We start from the raw sequence: 10,151 nt of genomic DNA, 5'->3' as shown, positions 1-10,151 counted from the left end.
ACAACTGTTGATCAGGCTGAGTATGCACAGCTGCAGTTAGCAAAGCTTATCTCAAATAATCTTTTCTCTTCTTCTAGCCCAGCAAATATTTCTAACTATTTCATTCTAGGTTTCACAACTCCCCTAGAAATGGCAATTATATGACAAGTACTCTTTGCAAGTATGGCCTTCCACGTTTCTGCACAGTGCTTTCTTTAGGATAAATGAGGTGTACTCATATGAGTGAGTCTCTAACTGTTTCAAACAGGTATATTACACTCACTTCTTTGTCTCTCTTCGCACCAACAAAACACAGTGAAAATCCTGTAGCTCTGTGAGTATCTTGTATCTAGTGTAGTGGCTCCACAATTTATCCTAAGTGTTTCATGGCCTTGTTGGTTTAGGATTCACGATGGGCAGACAAGGACATAATTATTTGAGAACACACAATGTCAACATCATATATGTCCTGGGAGCAATGATGACCACGTCAGTTGTGAGACGTGAGGACAAAACGCACAAACCAGAAGACTGAGGTCCTCGTTCAGTCGTGAGAGTCTCCTCCGTGCTGGTTGGTGTGCCTGCAAGCAGAGTTTATGCATTTCTTTTTCCCCATGTCTCCTCTATTGATGATCTATGACGTATTTTCATCCCATAAATATAAACCAATTACATTCACTGTGTTCTGGAAACGCGCTCTCCTCTCCGGTCATAAGTGTCCCAGCTCATGTACTCAGGGAGCAGAACTGGTGGGTAAATTCCGTGTTATTCCTCACGTCCCTCCTCCTTGTTCATTCCCGGTCATGTTAGACCATCTGCAGATACTTTAATTGCTGCTCCGGCCTGATTGATAACACCCTGAGTTTTTCCACGATGGAAACATACACTCTATTCTTTCCAAGAATACTGCACTCCCCTGAAATACTCGAGATAGGACAAAGGTTTAGGGGTGCTGGGAGCACAGGAGAGCCTTGGCATGGGTACCCGAAGGATGACCTCCCTCCTCGTGCTTGTTGTGTAAGTTGACGGTGGACCTGTTCTGGTACTTTCCAAACATCTGTAGTAGCTTCTCTTTCCATGTTCTTGTTCCTTCTGACACATGATTTTTGTTCTTCACCTTTGGAAATACTAAATGTCATCAGTCCCACACCCTCCCTCCATTCTTTAGTTCAGCGTGAGTTATGGAGCCCACACGTGCTAACAGGGGCAGGACCGCTCACCTGCAGTGCTGACAGCTGATTTCCGATCGCCGGTCATCGCAGAATCCACGGTCACTCCAAAGTCAGTGCCCGGGTGAGGGGCGTCCAGGCTGAGGTCTGTGTGGACCCCAGAGTTTCAGGACGAGGGAGCAACTGGGAAGAGTCTGTGCCGCCTTCCCTCTCCCCTCACAAACTCAGAACTCACTTCGACAACTCCGACCTCAGGGATGCACAGAGGAATCCATCTTTCCAGGGATTATGGAGCTAAAAATAGTAATAATTCTAATCTACTCCTTCATTCGTTGTCTATTTAATACAACTCTCTCTGCTGTTGGGCCCAGTCTCAGGACGCCAGCGATCACGCTGCAGCACTCACGAGGGACTCACTTCTTACCAGCTGTGACGAAGGCGACAGAACGGCAATCACCCCCAGCAGCAACGTTTCACACGATTTACAGTGTTTTGTGCGTGTGAAGGATGTTGACGCTCCTGATACTCAGAGCAACGCTGCGGGGCAGTGACTCTTGTTAGGAGCTCTTTGTCGAAGTGGAATTGTAAGGATTAGAGAGATCATGTGTCTTTCTCAGAGTCGCCGCCTAACACGGGGTGTCTGGGGTCTGAAGGGAGCGCGGGCAGTCTGACTCCAGTCCACGCATCACCTTCACACTTAGTACCGTAAGCTGGACAATGATACATTCCCTACACTGTATATGTACACACGCACACACACGCACACATACACACACACACGCTAACACACCACATGCAGACAAAATTTACTTTCTTCCTGGAGCAGGTAAATGAGATACTTCATACGACTATGAAATAGAAAATAAAAGCAGTCGTTGAAGAAGGAGCAGGAACTTCACCTTGTAAAAAACACAGCCGTACAGAAGGAGGAGGATGAAATTGGAAGAGAATTATCAATAAAGACACAGCCTGCATGCGATGCTCTGTGTAAAGGAAAAGGCTAAGGGTGGCATTCGTTAGTGTTTGCACACTTGGAACACACGCAGGAAATCAGGACGAGGGACAGATGGGGGAGACGTGGGTCTCGGGACCTTGTGTGCCAGGCCCCCTTAGCGAGCTCACGGTTCCAGCAAAGGGCGCCGACCCCGCCCTGTCCAGGCGGGCGCTGGGGGAGGGACTCCAAAGCACGTGCCCTCTGGGCGGCTCTCCAGGGGCAACACACAGGAGGGCAGGTCAGAGACCCAGGGAGGGTCGGGATCAGCCAAAGGAACAGCCAGATGCGTTAGTACTGGGGTGAGGACATCCCTTGCACATGGGCCTTGTGCCCAACTGTGACCAGGGAACCAGGCAAAGAAAGGGTTACGGAGGATCCAGCTAACAACTAAAGTGATCTGTCTGGGTTTTTTCAGACAAAAAGAAACTATGTAGTCTGTTTTGCAGAGAAATCACGTGTTTGCAGAAAGACCTCTGCAAATTGTTCCAGCATCAGATATCCTAAAGTTTCCTTAACTCATTAGCATCTTAAATTTCCCTCCTCTGGGGAGGTCCAAACAGCCATTTTTAGATCATGCGATGTATGTAGTAACATGTATACGTGCTACGCATGCGCCTTAAAAGAACACACTTGTTACAAATAAACCCTGACCTTCCGCCCTCCTGTGTATAACGTCTCCATGAGCACTGAGCTCGGGGAGACCCTGCTCTGGGAGTCGTCCCCGCTGTTCTCCATCGCTCGTGCAAGCAATAAACCTTTCTTCCCCTGCTTCTGCCTTGGTTGTGCTTTTCGGCTCTGCAGTCACCAAGACATGAACACACTGAGTTCAGTTCACAGCCTCTCCCTAGGAGCAGAGGGCTGTGGGAAGCCTGGATAAACAAAACTAGCAGAGGAGACTTCCAGAAGGAAGATACAAGGAGGAAAAAAAATAGACCTAACAGGGGCCTGCTTGTAAATCTCAATGCAAAGCATGGAGGCCTATCAACACTTACATGATTGTTTCTCATAACGAATTTGTGTAAGAGATGGGGTGGCTGTGCCGGCCTTTAAAGTGGGTGCAGGATGGGTGGGCCCTCGTGCAGGGTCGGATCTTGAGGCTCCAGCAGAGCTGCCCACTCCCTGGGCTCAGGGGGACATCAGGTGTCGTCTGGGGACGGCGGCTCTTCTGTGCTCAGCTCCACGTCCTCCGTCAGCGCGCTCTGGAGCACTTCTCTGAGAGGCTTCCAGCCCCGCTGTTGCCTCTGCCTTCCCATGAAGAAGTAAATGAGGGGGTTGACCCCGCTGTTCAGGGCGGAGAGGAGATGGAAGACAGGCAAGAGGATGTCAAAATAGGGGAAGGACGGGGAGAACCTGTCGGCCAGCAAGCCTGCGCCGAGAGGCAGACCGAGCACCAGGAAGGCCAGGACCGTGAGAAGGACGATCCTGGAGAGCCTGGCGGGCTGTCTCCGCATGGAGAAGCACTGCACCCTGATGAACAGAACCAGGCTGGACGCACAGAGCACCAGAAAGGTAAGGAAGAACATCCCATAATAGACCAAGTTTACTACATCACACGAGAAGTCCACAAAGTGGACACACAAGAGCACAGAGATCCCCGGACACAATGACAGCCCCCAAATCAGAGCGCACGCGATGGCCGAGAGCTGCGCCGGGCGGCGGCATCTGTACCAGATGGGGAAGAGCACGGACAGACAGCGCTCGACGCTGACAGCCATCAGCAGACTCAGACCCCCCAGGTAAGAAGAGAAGGTGACCCCTCGTATGAGCAGATTGAGCACAGCTACGGAGCGATTTAAAACAAAAAGTAGGAACCTGACGCTTTTGCAGAAGAGGAAGGCAAAGTCGGCACCAGCCAAGTTGAGGATGTAGACGGAAAAGGGGTTCCTCTTGATGCGGAACCCGAGCAGCCAGATGACCGTCCCGTTCCCCACCAACCCACAGAGGCTCACGAGCACAGTCGCAAGGAAGAGAGTGTTCTGGTAAGTGGAAAAGGCGTGGGCCCCATCCACACTCGTGCTGTGCGCTGTTGCGTTCGCCGCCGTTGGTAACTCAGACCCGTTGTTCGGGTGTGACGGCCAGGGCTGCGGTCTGGGAGAGACGCCCGTGGGGTCATTTCGGGGCTCGTGAGCCATCTGCTCGCCCTGCTGCAGGGGTCACCCCTGTGAAGATGGAGATGGGGGAGGGGCCTGGACCCTGAGTTTGGGGATGATCCCGTTCACTCCACCAGCCTCCAGCTTCAGACCCTCCCCCGAGCCCGGGAGCAAGGACAAAGCGTGTGAGCTGCGGAGGGTCCTCCCAGAACTCTGTTCCCAGAAGCCACGATGCTGGCACGTGCGGGTGACCACCTTGCCTGGTCCCAGGGCCAGTCCCTCTCCCTGGAAGCTCCTGAAGAAATCCTAGACTCGCACGTCCCCCAGAGCCCAGGCCGGAGCCTGAGAGCCCGTCCCTCTAACCTGCTGGAGGGACCTCGCTGGGGCGACTGCTCCCGCCTCGCATTGCAAATCTTCAACTCGTCTCTCTTTTCACCATCGGCTTCTTTTCTTGACTACATTCTGTAAGTTTGCAAATCAATAGACATCATCAGAAAAGAGAAGCATGTTTACATAAGAATGAATATTAACAAAATTGTATAAACGGAACACCAGTAATATGCAAAAATGAATTTGTCTGTTTGCTTTCAGCTATTATCGTGCACAGAATACACAATGGTAGTGTTGGATTTGACTCAGTGGCGTTTCCTTCATGGCTCATTCACACACACGTGCACACACACACACACGATGACTTCTGAATGCACGAAAAACTGCTGTGAGCGTGTCACAGGAAAGATGTGCAGTGTCACTGTCTTACTGGATGCTTTAGAATTGGTTTGAAGGCAGAACCACTTTTTTATGACCCTATTTATTAGCATTGATTTGTGCATCCTCTTCCTTCCGTTGAACGGCTGTGCTTGTATTGAAGAATTCCATTAATAACTGACGTGCAATTCGATTCCGTGTTCTACCACATAAAACCCCTCGCAGAAGGCCGTGTGCTCAGATACGGTTCTGCGTTGAATGGTGTCCCTCCAGGATGGCTGCTTGTGAGCATCTGGCCTTTTGTTGTTGACAGGCGGCATCCCCACGTTCCAGGCCCGTGTTCTAGGCACTCAGCTCGCGGCTGGGCTTGTGTGAGGCCGGCACGGCTGCACTGGCATCGGGAAGACGGCATCATCCTGTGCCAGCTCCCATTTGTGCTCCTGGTGTCCCCTCTAGGAGGTGGCAGCTCAGGGGGAAGTCCTTCACCCTGTGTCCTACACAACGCCTGGTGCCCCTCCCAGCAAGTTGTATTTATGGGCTTTTCTCTCTGCTCCGCTCTAATCTCTTCAGTGGCACCACTGAATGGAACCAAGGAGACATTTATTAACAAATCTTTACCAAGTAGTTATTTTCTTAAGTCAATTCTGTCCCTTTAATTGGAATTTAAATTGTGATTTCACTTTGCGAATGTTGATAATGCACGTAACAAAGAATTAGAATTTCTAGTAAATTTAAGATGATAAGCCTCAAATCTTAGGCTACTATTTGGTACAAGATCTGATAAGTAATCTATTTGATTTGTAATACATTTAGTACTCATTAATTCAAGTTTACAAATTAACTTACAAAGTTATGTCCAAAGGGAGACTACTTAAGCATTGAAATTCACACCCACATTTGTTTCCCTCATGACTTAACAATATCCCAAACTAGAAGAATACACGAATCTCGTTCACCACTGGCACAAAGAGACTCATGTGAGAAACTGGAAGAAACAGCTGCTTAGAGTTCGCGTGAAGGGCTCCCTCAACACCAAACCAGACCGAGCCAACTGCCAGGCTCACGGAGCGCTCCAAACACGCTCCCTGGAGAAAACATCTCATCAAGCGCCAGGGGACATAGTTCGTCTTCCTGCCAACTTCCCCACTGAGACCACTTTCAACTTTAAGGTAGAAACTTAGCTATCTTCTTCACAAGACAACAAGACAGTGACCGGCCTATCGATGATGCGGGAATGTTTGTTGACCGGATGAAGAAGTTAACCTCACAGTTAGGTTCTAAGAGAGACATCCGTTTTTCCGCGCCCGAGCAGCTGGCTGGGACGGGCCCTGTTCCCCGTTTCTTCCCACTCCTTTCTCCTGCTGCATCTCGTCACCTGGCTGTTTTTCTTTAACTGCACAGATGGCAGACACCCAGGGAACACTTCGTCACCGGAGAACCCCGGCGGCTCCTTATCCATGGCTCTTTGGACGCTTGCTATTCAATTTCATTTCTGTTTGCAAACGAGAGAGTGATTTCAACGAGCTCCTCTCTGCTCTGTAAGGTCTTCAGAGGAGAAAAGAAAATCCTCACACCTCCTACCCCGCTTCCCCCCTCCCCTCCTTCCCCGACAGGCTCAGCCTCCCTCGGAACCTTGTCTGCCTTCTAAGTCCTGGGAGGCAACCGCTTGATCAAATGCGTTACAACCACACAGCATCAGTCTCCACATTCACCGCCTGCCGTAGGAGTGTCTTCACCGCCTGGCACTTGGGCTTTAAGTAAAGGCTGACGATTAATTTTTCTGTTATGAGAAATCCGCCCCACAGCTATAAAAGATAAAAGGGCTGTAAGGAGTAAAAGGGCTTAAGTGCGATAGAAGTTTGTTTCTCACTCACCTACTTGCCAAACTGCTGCTCCTGATGAGCGGGTGGCAAGTGTGTGTCCCCTCCTCTATGCGGAGCGGCGGGAACACGGGCTCTGCCCATTCGCTGGCTCCAGCATCTTCAGCACGAGTCTCCAGGTGTCTCTGGGACGCGCTCACCCACCAGGAAGGAGGATGGACAGCACGTGTGAGCACCTGACATGGGAAGTCCTTGCAGGCTCGCATAGAGGCGGCTCACAACTCTCCTCCTTCGTTTAAGCAGCTAGAACTCCGCCACACGGATCCTGCTGACCAGAAGGGGGTCTGGCAAACGAGGTCCAAACTGGGAGAAAAAGGACGGTATGAAACACAGCCAGTCAGCTCTAGAGGGTTCAGAGAAAAAGAGAAGGAACAATATATAATATGTATTTATGTAGTGTTATATTATCATTTATTATATATATTATATGATATATAACTTTCTTGAAAATAAATGACTATTTACTTTACCAGATTAAAATAAAGCAAATTAAAAGAAATGGACACAAATCAATGTAACTCATCATAGTAACAGAGTGAATAAGAAAAAGCACATGATTATGTCACCAGATGCAGAAAAGCATTTCACGAAATTCAACACTCATTCGTGATAGAGTCTCTCAAAATATGAACGAATCGAAGGGAACTTCCTGACCCCGTAAAGGGTTCACATGAAAGACCCACAGCCAACATCACACGCGACGGTGAGAGGCTGACACCTCGCGCTCTGAGAGTGGGAACGGGGCAAGGACGTCCTCTGTCACCACTCGCCTTCTGTCCTACGGAGTGCAATTAGATCAGAAGAAGAAATAAGTGGCACGTGATTGGAAAGGAAGAGATAAAACTGTCTTTGTTCACAGACGACACCCAGCAGCGGAGGTGTGTCTAGAGAGAGAGGGTGACTTCAAGGGTTGACTTACGCAGTTGTGGGGGCTGGTCCCGGCCACACCTGCAGGGTGGGCGGGCAAACTGGAGACCCAGGGAAGCGCCGACGGTGCAGCCTGGAGCCCCAGGGCCGCCCGGAGGAGAATCCCTCCGCTGGGGTTGGTCAGTCCTTTCCATCAAGGTCTTCACCTGACTGGATGAAGTCCACGCATCAGTAATCTGATTACAGAGGCTGATGGGCTCTGCTCAAAGGCTGCTGACTCAAACGTTAATCTGCCTAAAGAATATCGTCCCAGAAAAGGGAACGCTTGTGCGCTGCTGGTGGGAATATAAATTGGTACAGTCATTATGGGAAGTAGTTTAGAGGTTACTCACAAAATTAAAAATAGAACTACGATAGGATCCTGCAATCCCACTTCTGGGTGTATATTCAAGGGAATGGAAACCCTCTCACAGAGACAATGCAATTCTTAATTATCAATAATACCTCGATAAAGCTGGAAGAAGAAAGAAATGGAACAAAAATACCTTCACGGAAACATCTAGAACAGTGTTTGACCACATATCTGGGTACCGTGGCCTGGCCAAGCTGACACATACAGCTGACCGTCACACGGACTTCTGGCATCATAAACGCAGTGCACACATTAGGGGAAAGGGGTGGAATCCAGCTTCTTTTCTCTCTCTGTACCCCTAGAGCTAAAGCCAGGGACATCCGTGAAGGGACAGACAGGACGAGGGGCAGCCACAGTGCGGCCTCGTGGCTTTGCTGCGTCCTGGGACCCAGAGATGCGGCTCTGCAGCTCGAAGGCCCATGACTGCGCGTGCTCGGGGAGAACGATGGACTCCTGAGGCCGGAAGGGGATGCGTGTTTGAAGAGACAACGCGCGTGAGTTCAGGCTGAGGCCTGCAGGGAAGCCGTGCAGAGTCCACAGCGAGAGAGAGGCCCACGTCCACCAACACGGCGGGTCTGCAACCCAGACACCGGGTCCTGGTGCCGCCTCGCTCCTCAGCACCAGGGACGGGAGGCAGAGCCACCCTCCTCGGGAGGATCTTGGGATTTCTCAGGATCTCAGCCCTGTCCTGCCTTTGTGATCGTCAACAGGTGAGACGAATCAGAACCAGTGGATGCGGTGGTGTGATGGCTGCTTCCAAACCTCGGACTGATGCTCTCGAGACGCACGTGCACAGCAGGCTGCGCTCCCCCCCGCCCCCCACCCCCAGGGCAGACCCTCCCGCCTTCGGACCAGGGAGCGTCTTGTCGGAAAGGCGAAAGCTGAGAGGCGCCACGCTGACTCTGAGCCCCTCTCTCAGAGACGTCCCTTCGGGATGACGTGGTTTGAGCAGGTGTGGTGCGCACGGAGCCAGGTTACCACGGTCGCGGCAGGTGCGGGCCCCACTCCCTGTCCCAGCTCGCTCTTCTCTCCCGTTAGGATCTAACATGTGCTGGTTTTGAGGGTGTCACTTTCGGAGATCAATGTCATTTTCTTTAGTCCCAAGACTTGTGCTTTCAATTTTCCTTTGGGGAAGCTGCCCGCAGGAATCCCATGTTTCAAGCCTTTCGTACTTACTGGCTGTTGCAGCACCGCTTGCTCTCAGGAGGTTTAAGAAGCAAATGAAGGAAAAAGAGCTGGAGCCAAGTGCTCAGGGGTTGGCCCCTCTGAGGCTCTTGGCGTCCCTGCCTCTTTCTCTTGAACCCTCCTTCCCGTTCTCCAGGGGGACGAGCAGACCCAGCCCAGCCTGTTCCCCCGGACCCTAGAGGCAGCCCCTGTAAGGGGGAACCAGTGGGAAGCACATCCCGTGTCCCAGACAGAGCCCGGCAGAGTGAGGAACAGAGACGCCGAGAGCGCTCGAGGAGGACAGAGCGGGTCAAGGTCAGAGGACGGACGACAGACATTTGTTCTCACCTGCATCTTCTCGCAGAGGCTGGGGCGTCCTGATGCTCGGGGGCAACTGGAGGGTCTCGGTGGCTGGCGGAGGCCTGAGGTTCTCCCCACAGCACAGGCTCAGAGCGAGCTCCCTCAAGCGCACTGTGCTCAGACGCTGCCTGCAGGCTGAGGACCAGGGTCTGCGGCTGGTCCCAGTGACTCCCTCCTCCACTTTACACTCCTGCCGTCACGTGGGTCTCACTCGGATGACACCCTCGGAGCCTATGGGCGCTGTGAGGCATCATCACTGATTTTCTAGAAGCAATCTCAATGGAGAGTGCTCATTTCATGCACCATAATTGCAAATACTCAAAACACAGCTCACGAACTCCAGGAAGATGAGGCTCCATTTATTTCTAAGCAACCATTTTAATATCTTATTAAGAGAAAATATTGATTCAGCCACAGACTTGTTGAAATATCTCCATTGTTTTCTTTATCAATGGAAGTTAACGGTTAATTCTGATTACCAAAGTAGAAGCCAGTGACCTCAGGAGGAGCAGGGTCCCATCGAAGCAG

The 10,151-nt window shown here is 51.2% G+C and overlaps 1 protein-coding gene across 8 annotated transcripts; it reads right to left on the bottom strand.

The window, feature by feature from the left end:
- Positions 1–6: 6 nt before the first annotated feature.
- On the bottom strand, positions 7–9,838 carry LOC139074396 (mas-related G-protein coupled receptor member X4-like). 8 transcript variants are annotated; one of them, XR_011523983.1, is made up of 5 exons: positions 9,612–9,838; positions 6,815–7,163; positions 3,135–4,694; positions 1,200–1,295; positions 7–1,096 (listed from the first exon to the last, which is right to left on the bottom strand). XR_011523983.1 is itself a non-coding variant. In XM_070564393.1 (4 exons), the coding sequence occupies exons 3-4, from the start codon at positions 4,272–4,274 to the stop codon at positions 3,279–3,281; spliced, it is 465 nt and encodes a 154-aa protein (XP_070420494.1). In that variant the 5' UTR covers positions 4,275–4,694; positions 6,815–7,163; positions 9,612–9,838; the 3' UTR covers positions 7–3,278. The 8 variants fall into 8 exon arrangements, 4 of the variants coding, with proteins under 4 accessions (XP_070420494.1, XP_070420493.1, XP_070420491.1 ...); XR_011523981.1 differs by having other exon boundaries at positions 1,200–4,694; XR_011523980.1 differs by having other exon boundaries at positions 7–1,575.
- Between the last annotated feature and the right edge of the window lie 313 nt (positions 9,839–10,151).

Source organism: Equus przewalskii, chromosome 11 (genome assembly GCF_037783145.1).
Source record: "Equus przewalskii isolate Varuska chromosome 11, EquPr2, whole genome shotgun sequence".
NCBI classification, from domain to species: Eukaryota; Metazoa; Chordata; class Mammalia; order Perissodactyla; family Equidae; genus Equus; species Equus przewalskii.
Note: the sequence above shows the minus strand (reverse complement) of the source record. Positions and strands in the feature narration are given on the sequence as shown.